Genomic DNA, 19952 nt, shown 5'->3' on the forward strand with positions numbered 1-19952 from the left:
TGTCAGGTCTGTTAATAACAGCAACATAGCGTGCGCTAGAAGAGAGAGATGAGAGACGTTGCGTGGCAAGAGGATCTTGGCTTCTTTCTGAATAAACGGCAGCATTGGGATGCGCTGCTCTACCTCTTCAGGCGTATTGTCCTTGAAACCCAGTTCATATTAGAAGGAAGTCTTCGGATTTTACATTGGTGCCGAAACCCAGGATCGAACCAGGGACCTTTAGGGTCTTCAATGGTGACGTAAACTTTGAAGTGTAAATGTGACTTGGCTGTAAAAGGGTCTCGCACGATTCACTGTAAGTTGTGTAAAATGTACATGTGTTAAAATGATAACAAAGAGAGTGATTTATACTGTAACGCTATATGATACATATGACAACATTCCCCAGTCGGGTGTTCCGGCCATAATTTTTTTTTCTCCACATTTCCCAACTTGTATTGCTTAACGCTTCTGGACTGGCTGGGTGTTTCCTAGTAAATCGCTTATGTGGTGGGCCTTTCCCACTACACTGGTTAAAACAGTGTTTAGAGTTCAGGTTTGTAGTTTACTACATTTGTGGAATCCAGTCTGTTACTCTTAACGACCACCAGTTATCTTGCCTACACGCTATATGCCCTGCCCATGTCCATTTCGTCTTGATTTCGACTGAGATGTCCTTAACACCCGTCTGTTACCGGACCCACTCTGCTCTCTTCTTGTCCCTTAAGGTTACACCTATCATTTTCCTTTCCATTGGAAAATGATAGATGGCAAACGGGAAGGGGGAACCAGAAAGTTGGGTGGGCGGATCAGATTAAGAACTTTGCAGGTATGGCGTGGCAGCAGCAAGCACCGGACCTGTTTGACTGGCGGACCTTTGCCCTGCAGTGGGCGCAGTCAGGCTGATGATGATGACATTTGTGGAGAGATTAATAACATGTGCAAGAACGAGCAGTTGCAGTTTTCAACAACAAACTCCGTGACTTGTGGAGATGATGCGACAGTGCAACATTTCGTTTGTGAGGGTGCTCACACCCCCGCTAAAGTTTTTGCCTCGTGGCACCCATAGAGTTTCCTACAGTACTTACTAGAGGGAACTCTAGCGCTAGTGTCTATGGGAGCTGCAACGCATGGCGCGTCAGCCACCGTGGGAATGATGGGTAGTACACGGATTTGCCTAGTGTTCATTCTTTCGGCTCCGTTTGGCTCTGCGTCGCCTGCATCCGCTTTGTCGCAAAACGAAGTTTAGCAAAAGTCAGCAGTTGCACTTCGCCAGTTTAACTTTTTTAGGCTCATCAATTCAAATCTGGTCACGGAGTTCGCAACAATCCATTCTTTTATCCGAAAAAACCCGAAACACAGCAATAAACAAAGACGCAAGTGCGTTCGAAGCCCGCAAGTACGAAGACAAGGCAAATTTGTGTACTACCCATCATTCCCATGGTGGCTAAACGATCGCAGCGCCAGAGTCCCCTCTAGTAGTTAATTTTAGGAAACTCTATGGTGGCGCCCATGCGTCATAGTTAGCTTAGTTGCCACTAGGCAAGAGTTGGCACTGTGCTCCCGAGATGGGGCTGCCTAGCGGGAGTGATGTTTCATGGGGTCATTAGGAGGGGACCTCTTGCTCTTTTGGGGCTTGGCGTGCTCTTTGACGGTCATTTTCTCGCCGAAGGTAGAGGAAACGATCTCGCGGCTCGGTTCTGCAGGCTCCTGTGGCGTGTCAAACATCGTCGGAGATGCTGCATTCATGTTACCTTGTGTGTCTAATATTGTTTGTGTGTGTTATTTATCGTGTTACTATAGTTATTTGTAAGATTCAGCTGGCAAGCTCGCCGTTGTGTAAAAGCTGTCAATAAATGTCCATGTGTTCGTTACACTACAGTGTGAACTGCATCCATTTGTTCCATGAACGGCTCTTGCGAGACCCCACACATTATAGAACACAGAAAGCGGCATGCGCACCAGCATGTGGTCAAAGGCAGCCCACGGTGCTGTGGAACTTGTCCGAGATGAGGGGCAGCTTGGCGTAACGCTGGCTGAAGTGGGTCAGCAGGGTGAACTTGGCTCCCATCCGCTCGCCAACCTCAATCGCCTGGCTCGTCGTGCTGCGGGAACGGTGCAATGTTCAGTCAGGCTTTGTAATAAGTCATGGTCATCATCGTCCTCAGCCTATTCGATGTAGACAAAGGCCTCTGCCTATGGTGTCCAATTTACCTTGCCTGGCATGTGCCGATATTATTTTATACCCGCAAATTTTTACATTTCTTCACTGCCATCTTCAGCTGCATTTCTCGTCCTTTGGTAGCTATTCCATTCCTCTAACTGACCACCGGTTGTCTGTCCTATTCATTAAAAAGGTGGTGAAAAGAAAATGGAGCTCCCCGGTTGTAATTTTCATTGCCTCAGTAAGCATCGGGCATGCAGATTCCCAAATATTTCGGCGCAATATTCAGTCTATATTTAATAACACCTGTTTAAAATCCTAGCCCCCCCCCCCTCTTGCACTCCGAAAACAAAAATTCGGCACCACCGGACGGCAAAGGCACTAACCAGTGGCGTCATCTTAAGACATCTAAAATTATAAACATATTGTTAGCCTTTGCTCTAAAATACTAGGTTTCTACGAAAGCTAGGAAGTAAAAGAATAATATGGCAGTTCTTGAGCTTACATCACTGCTCAAAGTCTGAAAGCAGACTCCATTCTAACAAACAACACAGCAGGTCAGGAAGGTCGGCCATTTCGGAATTGCACAGTTTGTGAGCGTAACGTCATTACCGCGGCGCAGTCAAAGCGGTATGATGCTCCAAACCTTGGTCAACTAGGACTCAAAAGGCCTCACTGTGTTGCCATGTTTTGTAGACAACAGAAGTTTTTGATTAGCTGGTTAAAGGACCACTGACATTTTCGCTTGTAACTTTTTTACTGTAATTTGTAGCCTTGTGCCTTGTAATGCCGAAGTTGAATCATAAATGCTCTAATGTATCGTATAATTAATGCTAGCATCGCTAATTGTGACCAATTTAGCGTCACTTCAAAATGCCCGCCTAAAATTGTAAGAAACTAGCGCCCCACAGTGGGAAGCACCCAAGACGAAATGCGCTCAAGCTTGGGTGATGCTGACAGCGCATTTTTCAAATCGGGGCCCCGCGTGCAGTAGAGAATGAAACAATGTGGCTGCTTCGGTATGAGTTAAGCCTGTTAAGAGCGTGTCCTTTCAGAAAAATACAAAAGCATTCCTGGCGTAAGCAGCCAAAACCACCTAGAGAGCAGCCCAACGAGAGCGAGAGGGGCGAGGAAAAATAGCCCTCGTCGGCTGCCAGTCGTATTGTGTGCAGCACACACAATAGCACAATGTCGACAGTACTCGCTCTTCTTGTGAAACGTCAAATGTAGCCTTCGTCTACGCCATACTAGTGGAGATGTCGCGAGGTGCTACCAACTCGGATTAGCACTCACGCTTACCTTAAAAGCAAAATTAGTATCTTTAAATTAATGTTTGCCACTAATAACCGGCCAGAAGTGCCCAAGTATACAGGACAATCAAACAACGCAAACATCTCGAGGTTTCGATTTTGGTGTCAGGGGCCCTTTAAGATGACGTAAGCTGCAGAGTTGAGGGGAATGCGCACTGGGAAATTGAAACTGTGCTTTTGCAGCTACTAAATCAACCCGGACGATGAAACACATATATCATTGAACGAACGGCCAGGATTCCGAATACAGACGTTATTCAAAATTTTCAGAAACTGTTTCACGACCCCTCTAAGCAACCTTCCCAGCCTCATTCCTTTCTTAGTGTCGAAAGAATGTTGGCTACCCTTGTTTGTTATCGGCCTCGCTCCGCTGTGTCCCATTTTTTATTGCATCACGTGAAATACCAAGCCCCGACAATCCTGGAAAACGTACTGGTAAGCAGAAGTGCACCCAGAAAAATTAATTAGGACATGTTTTTTAAAAGCTAGTTTCAATTCCTACTGTACCTTCACGTCATAACACGGTATGAGCCTCTCGTCACGTCCTTACGCAAAATATTGTGACGTTTCCACGGCCGCTTCGCTGTGTGGCTCCATTGGTGATGCACAAGCAGCCATTCTGAATGTTTTGGTGACGCGCAAGCAGCCATTTTGTGTGTTTTGGTGCATGATCTCATCACAAATATCCATACTGGAGCATGAAGTCACCAGAGTGGACACTGTAGCCCGACGTCACACTGGTGTCGATGTCAGTAGGTGCGCCATGCGAAAATTTATTTCAATATCCAAATAAAATACCTTATCAGCGCTTACCGAGCTTCACACTTGCACAGAGTCGTCTCTGTATACAGGAAATTTGTATGGCGAAGTAAACTCAGCTTCGAAAATTGGTGTCACTAGACGTAGTACCCATTTATCTGGTCATGTAATGCCTCCCACAAGGCCTGCATTGTATGTTTAAATAAACAAATAGTAATTATAATTAAGTTGCTATGGCGAGGCCATTTTTCTCAACCTTGCGTGGTAGATATTGAGCGTGCTGCGTGGTAGGTTCACCTGTGAGTCTTGATGACGGCTTCCTCGGCTAAGTCGTCCTCCATTGTTGCCTCGTGGATGAGTATGTCGCTTCCCTTTCCTATAGGGGAGAACCAAGACACGAAACGAACATAATGCACGCAGGTAAAACAGGTTTTCATGACACAAAAAGAGAAATGTCTAGAAAACTATGGCGGCACATAAGCAGTTCTTATGATGTGCAAAAGCTCGCTCACATCTGCGACTAGCACCAGTCATGCGACCAAGTTAGTTACAAAGTGACTGGTTTCAAGTGGTTGCATTAGTCGCAAAGCAACTGCTTTGGCTCAGTCACTCACTGCTTCTGAATCCTCTGAATCGATCAGATGCACCGGAACACGACATCAGCTTATTTTACAGAGCAAACGCAATATGAGCCACGATGCGAGCAGACGTGATATCTGCATGGCAATGAGTAAGTTGCATTTGCTGGTGCGAACATCAGTCGCCTCTTGAGTAGCTTTTTGGTCGCCAGTTGCAACCGTTCGCGAGACCGGTGCAGTCACAAGTGTGAATGAGCCTTAAACGTGAGAGCATTCATTGTCGCTGAGCGTTATACCTGAAGCGTGTTGCACACCCAACAATGTAAAAGGCTCCTAGAGCAAGCGGCTGCAGCGCCACCTAGTGGCATGCCTGCCCAGCCACATGCACAGTCATTCATTGGTGTTGCATGCTGCAACGGTGGTGCAGTGATTACAGCGCTTGACTAGGGAGCGGCGACAGCAGTTGCAGTGCGGCAGAACTTCGAATCCTCGTTGTGGCCACCTTCTTTTAATTCTTTAAGTGAAGATGCTGTAGGTTGTGTGCCTTTTTTTCTGACACAATTTTCCAGTGATGGCGAGGTAGCACAACGAGCCACATAATGTTCTCGCATTAATTTAATATTGCAATGGAAGAATATGAAAAAGGATCGAACTTTCTAATGGAAGCTGGCAATATATAGTCCAACAACTGCAGAACCCGATTCAACTAAAAAAAATTTTCATCCATGGTTACGGTGCTCATCTACTCACTCAAAATACACAGTTTCCTTCTCAACCGCGATGGTCGCATTTCAATGGAGGCAAAATGCTAGAGGCCCATGTACTGCACAATGTCAGTGCAAGTTCAAGAACCCTGGATAGTCAAAACTCTTCCAAGCCCTCCACAACAATGTCTCTCGTACCCCGAGTCCCTTTTGGCAAAGAAATGCAACCGACCAACCAACCACACATTTGATTACGATTAGATTAGACCAATATAGAAAGTGTCTAACATGACCAGGGCATCAGTTCTTTTACGTGTTTGAAGTTAGCTTACGTCATACTTTCATTGTTGTCGTCGTTTAGCACTTTTCTATTTTTTAATGCAATGACCAGAATTTCCCTTAAAGGGACACTGAAGCACTTTTTAAAGAAAATGACTTTGGAATGAGTAATCATAGTTTGATCCTTGCTGAATACGAAAACCAATGTAAGAGTTTACAGAAGTGAACGCAAATGGCATTTCTTGGCAAAAAAAGAGCGGCTGCAGCCGCAGGGCTTTTTGAACTGCTGAGCAAAGGCGGTGACGTCAACTTCGGTATGACACGTCATCGGCGCCATCAGCTCTGTAAAAGCATGGCCTTCGCGATCATTTCCACCAACGCGCGCAGCCAGAAATAGTCACGGAGGCCACGGCTCCGCCAAAACCACAGTGGTAGAATAAAACAGGTGGCCCATCGAGCGCCGCGAGCGCGTCGCCGTACTGCTCGAGTTGCTCGCGGCCGCCGCTAGGTTCGCGACGAGTTTTTGAGCCGAAAGACGCGCATTGCAAGCTCTCGCTGGGCTGTAAAAACCGGTTTTTCTAGCTAACTTTGTGGCTTTAAACGGTTGTTTGTGCTTTTACTAGCTTGTAGCGGCTGTCTGCCATCTTCTACCGCAAAAGTGAGAGCGCCAGGCATTATGAAGCTTAAAATTTTTTAATCAGCGCGGGTAGTCCCGATATGACTGTCACAGGGTGCCGATTGCAAGAGGCGCGCGCGTATTTTTTTTTTTTTCGAAAGCGTGCAAAATTCTACCAGCGAGTGTATGGAGTAAAAAAACAGCATTTGGTTGTCACGCTATCGTATGTATGTCGGAGGACAGTAGCTGGCGGTCTTTCCGTGGAATTGCATTTCTCCACAACTGCAGGCGCTTTTCGTCTTTTGGCGCGGAGAGAAGACACAGCTTTTCTTTGCACGTTTTGTAGCCAGATTTGCAATTTCGAGCGAAGCATTTTCGTCCCATGATGGCCGCCGCATCAGCAGCACAGATCGAGCCACCGTGGTTTCAGCCGTGGTTCCAGCTTACAAAGTGAGTGGAAACAGCGATGCGGTCGCGTGTTGGTTTGACAGAGCGCAACAAACGCGACGCATCAGAGCGGATCTCAAGCCGTGGGATCACCTAATCACGACCACAGTGATCTGGCCGTGATGACTCGAAGGCTGATTGCGACTTTGCGACGCTGGTTGCGTCGCATAGGGATGTTCTTGCTCTTCGGACGCTTGCACCCACGGACGCCTCCGCATTTATCGAAGATGACCAAGCAGAAAGGAAGAGACGCGGCTGCAACGCTGGTTGCGTTGCACGCTTTCATTAGTGGCGCGTCCGTTCTAAGCGACGGCAACTGTTCAGTGTTGCTCTAGGCCTCTCTGGTGTGATAAATACACCGCGGATATCTTTCTCAAAAGTTAAAGGTGTAAATTGCAGTTTAAATGCTCGCGACGCACACTGGCCACATGCTTTCAAATGCGCCGGAGCGGAGATATCGGCCCAGAGTATACCTGCTGCCACCTTGCGGAAAAGCGGCGGCAACTCGAGCACCTCCGTGACACGCGCGGCGCATTGGCGGAGCGGCGCGTCGGGTCACCTGTTATTCTACCACCATGGCCAAAACTACCGACGATGACGTAGTTCCGGTCACGCCCACACTTTCGGCGCGTTCGCGTGGGCGGAGCAAGACGAACTTTTCTTTCGCATGTTTTAAAGCTCCTGCTGCCACAACAGCGAAAAAAATTACGCCATCGTCGACAATACTGTTGTTGGTCCTTGTTAACAACAAAGTTTTACCGAATTGTAAAACCACTTCAGCATCCCTTTAAACATAGCTGAAGTTGGCACACTGACCGGCTTCGATGAGGGCGTCGCACGGCATGGTGTCGCCAGAGTAGGTCAACTTCCAACCCGTCTCCGCAGTGATGGTGACGCCGTAGGCATTCTTGCAATGCAGAACCAACACAGTGCTAAACTGCATGTGCGAGCAAATAATGAGGCCAAAATTAGGAAGAAATGGAGGGAAGGTCGTGAAATACAGTCAGACCTCATTACAACGAAAATAGCTTCACTATATCAGATAATTCGTTATAAATATCTAGTTGTGACACCAATTTAAAGGCAAGGATATGATTCACTAATGTTCGTTATAGCCAATAATTCATCATATCAAGGTTTGACTGTGCTATCAGACTGTCCTGATTACAAACACCGAAGAGTTGAGAAACACGAGACAAAAAACTATACAGCTATGGGCTCACTCGCAAAGGGGACTCTCAGAGGTTGTACCATCAAGCTGACTGCATGTGACAAGTCTTCAATATGAAGGAAAGGAGATGATTTTCAAGGGCTCGTTTTATCTTTGTTAGACACAATATGAAGGAGAACTAACAGACAATAACGCCAAGGAAAGTATAGGGGGTGTGATCTGTAGTATTTAGAATATAAATGTGAAGAAAGTAAAGTGGACGAAAAGATGACTTGCTGCCGGCAGGGACCGAACCTGCGACCTTCGGTCCCTATATATATAGAAGATGCGTACGATTTTCAGCCGTACGAAAATAAGAAAGGGTGAGTGGAATGGTGTAAGTTGAGCACAAATAGCAGTTTAAAATAGTAGACTCAGCAAACAGACATCTCTTAAATGGAATAGCTGATTAAAGTGAACAACTGCCTTTAATATGGTTGGTTTCCTACTTGAGTTCTGCCCCCCTGCTCATTTCTCAGTACATGGAACTCCTCTTAAATGAAACGTATTTGCCAGATCCCTTCAGATTCCGTTTAACGAGTGTCTACTGTAGATGTAGGTAGTTCACAACACCGCGGTAAGAGGGTCTTTTAGCAGTACCAGTAATATTGTTCCATTCGGGCTGCGGTATTACCATTACATGTTATCGCACCATAATCTCAAAACTTTTTTTTGCTGCACAAGTTGCTCAATGCGTAAGGTAACGTGATGAAATGACACGAGTTGCTAGTAGAGTCTTTTAGCAAGTTACAGAAATACGGTATGCAAATACGGCACGGTATTACGGTACCGCTCCTCCTTTTTTGCTCGTTGCGCTTTTGCCGCTCCCGATTCCAGTGAAGGCACCCCACAAAAGCTCTTTCAAAAATTACTGCGGGGTTGTCACGCCTCATTATTGCATGTAAGTGTATGCATTGTTAATGAAGAACCTGTCGTTAGGGGGATACACAGTCACTGGAACTGGGAGCAACTTAAGCACAATGAGCGAGAAAGGAGGAGCAGTACCGTAATACTGTACCATATTTCCATAACCTGCTAAGAGACTCTAATATAGGCCTTGCAGACTAAAACAGCCACATGTTGACAATGACGACAATGTACTGCTGTACTTGCCACATGGCAAACAACTATTGCTAAATTACCCTACCGACACAATTCTGGCACAAGCAGCCAACAATGCAGCCTGTAAGAACTATTTCTTTTACTTCAAAATTGTAGTAGAGTCTTTTAGTAAGTTACTAAACTCTTAAGTATACTCTTGAGTATACTCTTGAGTATACTCTTAAGCTATATTTCTTTTACCCCATGGGAGTCATTGATATGGTGAGGATTTGGACACCACCTACGATGAGTCAAACACCACGCAGATCTCGCTGTCGTTTCAACAGGAAAACAGAAGAAATTAAATTAATCACTTCAGTGATCGAGAATGGTGAGGACTCCCAAGAAAACAAAGCGACGTTTCACATGGGGTAGGACAAGACAATGAAACTGCAAGCCACCTCGGAGTACTAAAATATTGCCCTCTATCACTGCAAGAAAAAAAATGATAAACTCACGTCTTTAAGCTTTAATTTCTGCAGCAACTCCATTTTCTCCGGAGACGGTGACTCTTGGTCATATAGCAGTGACGCGTTGTCCACGTACCTGCCAAAGGCCACGGGAACGAAAAATGTAATAAGTTGTAACCCATCAGGAAGAATCACATCAAATGCCAATATCACCTTCAATAGCTCTGCTATGCATCAGGTTGTCAGATATCTTGCACTCAAATTAAGCGACAGTTCCAAAGCACTAAGGAACATTCATTGACGAGAATGTTATGAAAGGGGTACTGACACAAAAATTTTCTATTGTTTTTTATTGCATCAAATGAAAGGCCACGCCCTCAAGAGCCTAGAAAATGTAGTGCTAAGTGCGAGTGCGCCCGGAAAAAGTAATTACATTATGTTTTTAAAAGCTAGTTTCGGTTCCTACTGTACCCTGACGTCACAACACGGTATGAGCTGCTTGCCACAATGTCACGCAAGATATCGTGACGTTTCCACATCAGCTCGGCTCCGTGGCTATGCTGGTGATGCACAAGCGGCCTTATTGAATGTTTTGGTACCTGACGTCATCACAACTAGCCATACTGGAGCACGAAGTCCCCAGAATTGACACTACCCTGACGTCATGATAGTGTCGATGTCAGTAGGCGCACCACGCGAAGAGCAACTTTAATGACAAAATAAAACTTCATTTCAGCTTTTGCCAAGCTTCACACTTGCTCAGAGCTGTCTCTATTTACAGAAGACTTGTATGTCAGAGTAAACTCAGCTTTGAAAATTGGTGTCAGTACTCCTTTAAAAAGAATGGGGTGCTATAAGACCTTGAACAACATTGGCCGATAAGCTTTCCTGCGTGTCATCTTTCCTGCAACCGTACGCCTATGCTTGGGGTAAGTTTGCTTGGCTCCCAGCATGCTTCGATTTGGATCTCGATTATGTGAAAACCGCTACATACCAGAGTAGCAGAAAGCATGATGAAGGCCCAATGTTTCGGCCACTCTCAGGAGCGACTGGAGGCTGAAAGCATAACCGCACCGAATCCCTGAAGTTCTTGCACTGCATAATTAAATCCTGCAGCCGGCTCTCTTCAGATCATTACCTAACTCCTGCTGCACCATCTAACACTAGAAGCCATAATCACCTAAAAATTGCGCTTTATTTTGTCCGTACAGACACTTATAAATACAGCTTTTTCATTGCGATAGCAATTATATGGACAGTCTCGGCTGATTTTTGCCGTCGCCGCCGTCATGCTGCGTATATGCATAAGTATGTATATATACATCAATATCCCAAAGAAAAATAAATCAGAAAAATGCTTCTGAAGCGCGGAATCGAACCAGCGACCTCTGAATTCGCAGCGCGGTGCGCTAAGCACTACTCCACAAAGCGTACATCCTGGCAGCTAACGGCGAGCGTTATATACACACCCTTTACCGTTTGCAGTCCTCCGAGACGGAGGCGCTTATAAGCGTTTCTTCATTACCAGCGAGATGGCGCTAGGAGCGCGCGGGCGCACTTAAAGGCGTCGGTCAGCTCTCTCGCTTCTTCTTATATTTGCGCAGCGAGAACCTTGCCCTTCCGCTGTCTGCTCGCGCGGGCGCTCAAACAAACTACCGCAGTGTTCATGATTCTCAGCAGAGCTACGTGGTAGCTCTAACCACGCGTCGCGTGCATGTAGCTAAAAGCGTTTCAGATGTCGTGCACGTAACGTAGATGTACTTTTCACGTTTGCGTATGAGAAGTCCCTACGTACGTGAAATTAAAACTGTCTAGTAGCTGCCGGGTAGTGATGGACGCACGGTAGTCGCAGCGCGTCCATCACGGGCCGCTTTTCTTGCTATCGCATTCATTGCTTCGCCCTTGCGGCGAAACTGTGACTTTTTCCTCGTGCAATCGAAAAGTAGAATTCAGTGCCTGGTTCTACTCATTCTCTTCCTTTAAATGTATTCTTAGAAACTATCAAATAGTAGGAACATTGATTTCATTTTGCTTGTTCATATTCATATTGTCTTTATTATAGTGTTCTGTATTGACATCCACTCCTGCAATAGCCCATCAGGGCAGCAGTATGTACAAATAATAAGAAGAAGAAGAAGAAGAACAGCAATAAAATGGCACTTCTGTTGTAAATAGCCACGCACCAACTCACCCAACACAGTACTCTGTTGTGCTTTCTTCAGTTTCATTACGGATTGCTGGTTGTTCATAATGCTGCCAATCACATTTAGCACACGAAATTTTGCAGAGTCCTTTCTGTAGCTGCACTGTTTTTGCAGAGTCCTTTCTGTAGCTGCACTGTTGTTGCATGGTGCTAAATTTGACGGGAGTATTTCTAATGTTTACAGATGCTCGTTACAACTCTAGTCGTTCACGGAAAGAACAGGCAAAGCAGCTCACCTGAAAAGTTCCGCCACCGAGTCGAAAGCTCGACTGCAACGGCTCATCCACGGTACCATGAACCTCGGGGCCACCACGAGAAGGGGCTCGTACGGGATGCCCAGAATTTCAAAAGCGGATTGCCTTCCCTTCAATACCTTGACCAAACCCTACAAAAAAAGATCGTGGGAACATCGTTAGCTCACGACTTGTGTTATATGCTCCACCTGCACAACGTTTCAAAACTCGAAACGTTCCTGTCATAATAGCAGGCTTTAATGTTGAGGGATAACATGACAAACACAAGCAAGCAAACCGCACTGCCGTTAGCACGTTGTTGCACAGCAATGAACAAACTTTTTGTTCATTAATTTCGAGACTGTGCAGCGATGAACTGTAGTTTAGTCGTGAGTAACATTAAGGACCCCTCTCTCCAGGTCTCATTTGTGGGATTGCATGCGCGTCTCAGTATCTCAGAACGGCTGCGCCTTGGCTTCACGAGATGTTTGAGTGCGCAGCGGTGAGAGGGGTTGCGACGGAGAGGACATTTTGCCACTTCCGCTGCTTTTTGCACCCCGCTGCATCAATCAAGCTGAGATGCCTCGTTCCTTCCTTCCCCTCTTCTGGGGAGACTCCTTCCCCAACCTCGCGAAACGCACGTCGCTTTTTCGGGGGCCTCCTGGTCTTCAGACTTGAGAGGTGTGTCTGACGACATTTCAACCAAGCTGCGAGCACCAACACTACTATCACCCCCTGCAGTTTGAGCCATCATCACCCTCTCGACGTGCGCTAGCTATTTATTTATTGTTGTTATCCCCCAGTCCATGCTGAATGCTCCACTGCTGAGGTGTTTGTGCCATTTTGATCTCGCCACTGGCCACGTTATAGCTAAGGTAAATAAACGTCTTCAGTCGAAGGACTCGTCTCTGACCCCACTGGCCTTAAACCCGCCATGGACACGACTCTACGTGAACTGCGGGATATGGGGTCACAGCTCTAAATGCTAGGGCTGCTGCGAAAGTTCTAGTGAGAGTGACTCCCACTTCGCTAGCGCATGGCGCGGTCCAAAGAAGGGCAAGAAGAAAGGAAGAAAGAAGGAAAACCAGGCCATGATCACTATCACGTGGAGCCGCAAGATTAGCACACTGCTCACATCTCATAGCGATTATGGCCTGTTATTCCTTCTCGCTTCCTTCCATCTTGCTCCTTGCTTTTCAAAATAAACTTCAGCTGAGAGTCAGCGCCTGTTCTCATTGTTTCTTCCGTCCTTTTCCTACTTGTGAGCACCGCACCGAATTTCACCACGAACACCAACCAACTATAGCTCCGCTTACCATCTTAATTCTACTTGAAAATTTCAGCTCTTGTTGGATGGTATTGTGCAAGGCGGTATCGCCAACGCTAACAATGCAGCATGGAAGAGAAGGCATCACACTTTCATGCGAGGCCAGCACAGAACACAAAAGCATCTTCGATGACTCACCAAGTGATGGTCAGCGTGTAGGTGCGAGACAAAGACGCAGCTGAGTCGCGTCAGTACGTGCCTGGCCCGCTCGAGGCCATAGAATCGAACCAGCTGATTAAACGTGCCCTCTCCACAGTCGAAGAGGACTGTCATGTCTTCGCTGAAATTGCACACAACGAAAAGGCAACACTCATTACAAGGCATAAGTTCAGGCAAAGATGGAAGCTTGAAGCGATGAAAAATCCTTGAACACAGGCTGTCGCTGGAGCCAATGTTTTAACAAGTGGTGTCATCTTCTTCAAGCATGAGTTTCTTCTGCCTTGAAAAAGAAAAGACCACTTGTCGAAATGTTGGCTCCAGCAACACCCCGTGTTCAAGAATTTTTCAACATTCAATACAAGTTATTCAGTTCAATCCATTCAACACAGACTAACTGCAAAAACAGTATTAACTGCAACTATAAGAAGATTTAATGTGAAGCTGCAGATTATCTGTGAAAACAGTACAAATGTAAAAGTTTTGATTAACTGTAAGAAACAGTAACTGCACAAACAGATTAACAGTACGAGGCGCACCACCGCACTAGCAGCTTCCGTAATCCATTTCATAGCAATATTTAGGCAAATCGTGTCTGCGTCGACAAAACATAACATTCTTTGTCCCAAAATACGTACCTGACATTGATGAGAATGGCACTGACGTTGCGGTCCTTTCCGGGAACCGCAGACGCCGTACCGAGGAACAGGATTTCCGGGTGAGAGGGCTTGCCTGTGGAAAAACAGCGGCGTTTCGAGTTGCATTGAAAAGATGTTTGGTCGTCACTTGTGTAAGCGATGGTAAGCGATGAACCTTGTGTAAGCGATGAACCATCACTTACCCTTGTGTAAGCGATGGTTCATCAACAGAAAGCACAATGAATGCAGTGGAAAACCAATTAAAAGATTCTAGGATTTCTATGAGTTTTTGCAAGAAAACTGCCACCATTAAACCCCATGAACACTTACACTTGGCATTCAATCAAATATTGAACAGTGTACTGTATTCAACAGGAAGTCAACAGATAATGGAGTTTGGATAACAAGTGCCATAACAGAATGCCCACCATTAGACTGCGTAAATACGATGCTTTATAAATGAACATCAGTACATATTATACAGTAGACTCTCAGTAAACGAAGATCTCTCGCTGCTTAGATGGAACAACTGCTCCTATACTAGGATAGGTTTCGTATATGAATAAAGAAACCCTGTTCATCTCTCAGTAAACGGGACTCCTGTTAAACGGAACATATGTCCTTGGTCTCTACAGGCTCCGTTTATTGAGCGTCTACTGTATTGAAAGCAGCACAGGTTTTACAACTTCTGTACGCAAGTGTCTGTCATACTACACACTTGCTTAGGAAAACAAACACAGACAACAAGCAACGTTATAGCTGCATTTAACAAGATGACGCTTACCAGCTGCTTCATCTTTCTTCGATGCTGCAGCAGCCTTCAATTCTTCCAGCTTCTTGGTAAAGCCGTAACAACTGCAGTGGGCCTCCTCCACGTAGGCCTCTGGGTCCACGCAGACAACCGAGTCCCTGGAGTTATGGACAAAAAGAACACAGGAACAGTTCGAACAAACCTAGGCATTGAAGCTAGAACATGCAGTGCATACCTACTGCAACTGAATTATGGAACACATTACCTGAGGATATTGTGAATGAATGGGATTCCAATAAATTTAAGCACCTACGGTCATGTTTTTTAAACCCTTGATCTACCATTACTGCACTCTTACTTCATGTCTACCAGTTGTACTGCCTTTATGTATCGCTTTTGGAGTTCAAATGTATACTGTATTTCTTTTTTTTTACCATTTTATAATAATGACCACAGCATTCATTAGCCATTGTTACTAATGACCATAGTGTTACTGATGCTCTTGCCTCTCCCCTTATGTAATACCCTAAAAGGGGTATTACATAAGGGGGGGGGGGCAATAATGATTAAGGGACAATTAATTACAGGACAATTAATTAATTAAGGGACAATAAATTATGATGATGATGATGCAGTTCCAGCTGTCTTTCTGTTGTGACTGCACATTGGACATTACACTAGAAAGGTATGTCTTTATGAAAGTACTACCTCAATCTTGCAGACGCGAAAGAGATCCAGTGAATGAGGTGCTTCCTAATCCAAGGGTGAAGTGGCTAGGATGTATGTAGATTGCAACAATAAACAAAAGTCACAGTTTCGCCCACAAGGGCGAAGCAATGAATGCGATAGCAACAAATTGGAACGTCACACAAAGAACGGCAAGCAGCCCAAAGCTTACTGCACGCTGCTCAAGCACAAAGGACGCATCAAAAGAATGCACACAGGGCGAGCGCGAACTAACAACTGTCACAGCTCAACACTCGCAGTGCACTGCTCAAACACAAAACAGGGCATATGAAAAGAATGCACAGGTATACAAAGGACTAGCACCAACTAACTGTTACAGTTGTTACTTCAACTAGCCCCTACTTTGGCTGTTCTAGCTAGCAGCTCACTCCTTTTGTAAACGTGGCCGCTGCAGAGAGCTAAGTGATCTTCGTGCGGTCTGTAGCTTCCACGCAAACTTTGTGGTGAAAGCACAAGACGTACAAACCTCCCCCCTCAAGAGATAAGTGCGCGAGCACAGGCGACCATGCCCTGTATGTCAAAATACAATTCTGAGGCACACATCCCAACTCCAGCAAAAAAACTAGAGTTTTATAATTGGGGACCCAAGGAGCTAGGGCACCCAAGAAATTTGCGAGCCACCAGGGCGCATGCGTAGAACCCAAGGCACTCTTGAGCTCTTGCACTCATGTTGTACCAAGACCCAAAAATTGAAAACTAGTGTGGGTCGCCGGTGAGGTGACTCAAGCACAGCGCGGGCAACTACGCAGCATGGCCCGCGTCTCGCAGAATTTTAATTTTGCCACATGTGGCATCCCGTGCATTTGACCCAATGCCGCCTGCGTTTGATCCATCTCTCAAATGCTGCTGCTTTTCCGAACACAAGAGCAGCCTACCCAATGCAGCTACTAGAGGGGCGACTGCCTTTAAAGCGCGCCCTTCATGCCATTCGCAGGTGATAAAGAACATTTAATAATGAACCATTAGCATGCTGGAAGATGTATACCGTGTGGCGCAATTGTCTAACGCAGCGTGCTGTGGGGCGAGAAGTCACAGATTCAAATCCCCTGTTGCGCGTCGGAAAATTTGTCTTCTGCAGTATTTTTATTTGTTGCTATTATATGTATGTGTGTGTGTATATATATTATATATATATATATATAATATATATATATATATATATATATTCAAATGGGGGTTGTGCTTGAAGCAGGTCTACACGTTGCGTCGCGGAAGGCTTCTTGCAAGTCAGGTCAGGTTACCAGCGAGCGCGAGCGCGAGCGACAACCACAGCCACCGATTGTCGTCTTCCTCTTTCACACAACAGAGCGTCTGTCATTCGCATTCAGTACAATTATTCCCCGCGCAATAAGGAGCCATCCTGGCGACCTAGGGGCCAGAAAACACAGGAGGATCGTAGCACTGTTTGAGTCTGGACACGTGAACGATTTCCTGGCCACGGCGGCGATGGTCAGAAGATGGTTCCAGTGGCTCGATGAGGTAGTTCACCGGCGAAGTCTGCTGAAGTACACGATATGGACCGTGGAACTTGGGGACCAGCTTGGAGGAAAGGCCAGTAGTAGTACACGGCACACGCAGCCAAACGAGCGAGCCAGGATCGTAGGTAGTAGTGCTAGTGGACGCGTCGTGGTGGTGCTTCTGGCGCCCCTGGTCTTGTGTTGTGAATGAGCGTGCAAGTTGGCGGCATTCTTCAGCATATGTAGCTGCTTGGGATAGAGTTGTGGACTCTGAGGCATCGGGTCGGTACAAAAGAATAGTGTCCATAGTACAAGAAGGCTCGCGTCCGTAAAGTAGGAAAAAAGGGGAGAACCCAGTAGTGCTTTGAATGGCGGTATTATAAGCGAAAGTAATAAACGGTAGTACGCGATCCCAATTGGAGTGGTCTGACGAGATGTACATAGACAGCATGTCGCCGAGAGTGCGGTTAAAGCGTTCCGTCATCCCATTGGTTTGAGGATGATAGGCGCTTGTGGTGCGGTGGACGACGCGGCACTCACGCAGCAATGCTGTGATCACGTCTGAGAGAAACACACGACCGCGATCACTCAGCAACTCTCGAGGGGCGCCATGACGAAGGACGAGATGGAGAATAAAAGTGGCAACGTCCTTTGCTGTCGACGAAGGAATGGGTGAAGTTTCGGCGTACCGTGTGAGGTGGTCGACGGCAACGATTATCCAACGGTTACCATCTGCAGTGCTGGGAAGGGGTCCGTAGATGTCGAGGCCGACGCGGTCGAACGGTCGGGCAGGGCACGGCAAAGGTAACAAGGCACCGGCGGCGTGTTGAGGGGGAGTCTTGCGTCTCTGGCATGTGGAACATGCCCGAACGTACTGTCGAATGAAACGGTACATGCCACGCCAGTAATACCGAAGCCTGATCCGAGAATAAGTTTTAAGGAAACCTGCGTGGCCGCATTGTGGGTCGTCGTGGAACGTCGAACAAATTTCAGACCGGAGGTGACGCGGAATGACGAGTAACCACTTACGGCCTCCGGGTGTGTAATTTCGGCGGTACAGCACGTCTTCGCGAGTGGTGAAGTGCTCGGCTTGCCGACGCAATGTCCGAGAAGATGGAGAAGGGGTCCGACCAGACAGAATGTCTAGAATGCAAGCAAGCCAAGGGTCCTTGCGTTGCTCAGAGGGCATGTCGGAGATGGTGAGGGCGGTGGTATCACAGGTAGTAGGTGTGAAGCTGGCAGAGTCAGGAGACAGGGGTGAACGGGAGAGGGCGTCTGCGTCTGAATGCTTGCGGCCAGAGCGATACACCACGCGGATATCGTATTCTTGGAGCCGTAACGCCCATCGGGCGAGGCGACCACTTGGATCCTTTAGTGACGACAACCAGCACAGGGCATGGTGGTCAGTCACGACGTCAAATGGGCGTCCGTACACGTAAGGCCGAAATTTCTCAATCGCCCAAATAATGGCAAGGCATTCCTTTTCAGTGACAGAGTAGTTGCTTTCGGCTTTGGTAAGAGTTCGGCTTGCGTAGGCAACGACGTACTCTTGGAAGCCATCTTTCCGTTGCGCAAGAATAGCGCCTAGCCCGACACCACTAGCGTCTGTGTGGATCTCAGTGGGTGCAGATGGGTCGAAGTGTCGCAGAATAGGAGGTGACGTGAGGATGCGACGCAGTTCGTCGAAAGCGTCGTCACAAGGGGGAGACCACGCCGAAAGATCACTAGAGCCAGCGAGGAGCTTGGTCAAAGGAGCGATGATGGTAGCGAAATTGCGGACAAAGCGCCGGAAATAGGAACAAAGGCCGATGAAGCTTCGGAGCTGTTTCATGGTAGTTGGTTTTGGGAACGCGGAAACGGCTGTAAGTTTGGTGGGGTCGGGAAGAATACCGTCCTTCGAAACCACATGCCCTAGAATCGTAAGCTGCCGAGCGGCGAAGTGGCACTTCTTCAGGTTCAATTGCAGTCCCGCAGCGGAGAGGCAAGCAAGAACTTGCTCGAGGCGGGTTAAATGGGACGCGAAATCGGTAGAAAAGATGACAATGTCGTCTAAATAACAAAGGCAAATATTCCATTTGAGGCCTCGAAGGATCGTGTCCATCATACGCTCGAAAGTAGCAGGCGCGTTGCAGAGGCCGAAGGGCATGACTGTGAATTCGTAAAGGCCGTCGGGCGTAACAAAAGCCGTTTTTTCGCGATCGGCCTCCGCCATGGGCACCTGCCAGTAGCCAGAGCGCAGATCTAAGGAAGAGAAGAATTCTGCTCCCTGTAGGCAGTCTAGGGCATCGTCGATGCGCGGCAGAGGATAGACATCCTTGCGCGTGATACGGTTGAGACGGCGGTAGTCCACGCAGAACCTGATGGATCCGTCCTTTTTCTTCACCAGCACAACTGGAGAGGCCCAGGGACTGCTGGACGGCTGGATTATTCCACGCTTGAGCATATCGTCTACCTGTTGATCGATGACACGACGTTCGGAAGATGACACACGGTATGGACGCTGTCGCAATGGTGCATGTTGACCGGTATCAATACGGTGGACAACTGCTGACGTTCGACCCAAAGAAGGCTGGTCGTGGTCGAAGGAGGCTCGAAAACGCTGAGGAGTTGGACAAGCTGTTTCTGCTGCACAGGCGTAAGGTGGGAATCGACAGCTTTGCAGAATACGTCGATAGGATCAGCTGTGTCAGTTGCAGAAGTGATGGCACAAGGCAGAGTAGTGATGCCGTGTCTCCAAGTGTTGTATCGTCGAAAATGTCAGCAAAAGTAGTGAGGCTCCCCAGACATTCGCCGCGTAGTAGGAGCGACGGGCAAGCAGAGACGTTGCATGCGTAAAGTGCCGCAGAACCATTGCAAAATTTGATGACGGCAAACGGGAGGACG

The 19952-nt window shown here is 47.1% G+C and overlaps 1 protein-coding gene across 1 annotated transcript in view; it reads right to left on the reverse strand.

The window, feature by feature from the left end:
• Window positions 1–1958: 1958 nt before the first annotated feature.
• Window positions 1959–19952, reverse strand: part of LOC119400112 (ribonuclease Z, mitochondrial) — a gene marked incomplete at its 3' end in the record, with an annotated part of 36212 nt that continues 18218 nt past the window's right edge. The window contains 8 exon segments of the mRNA XM_037667057.2: window positions 1959–2084; window positions 4510–4588; window positions 7653–7773; window positions 9606–9693; window positions 11997–12145; window positions 13459–13600; window positions 14115–14208; window positions 14899–15023. Of these exon segments, the coding sequence (XP_037522985.1) occupies window positions 1959–2084; window positions 4510–4588; window positions 7653–7773; window positions 9606–9693; window positions 11997–12145; window positions 13459–13600; window positions 14115–14208; window positions 14899–15023 (924 nt within the window).

The sequence above is a fragment of the Rhipicephalus sanguineus genome, chromosome 7, assembly GCF_013339695.2.
Source record: "Rhipicephalus sanguineus isolate Rsan-2018 chromosome 7, BIME_Rsan_1.4, whole genome shotgun sequence".
Taxonomy (NCBI): Eukaryota; Metazoa; Arthropoda; class Arachnida; order Ixodida; family Ixodidae; genus Rhipicephalus; species Rhipicephalus sanguineus.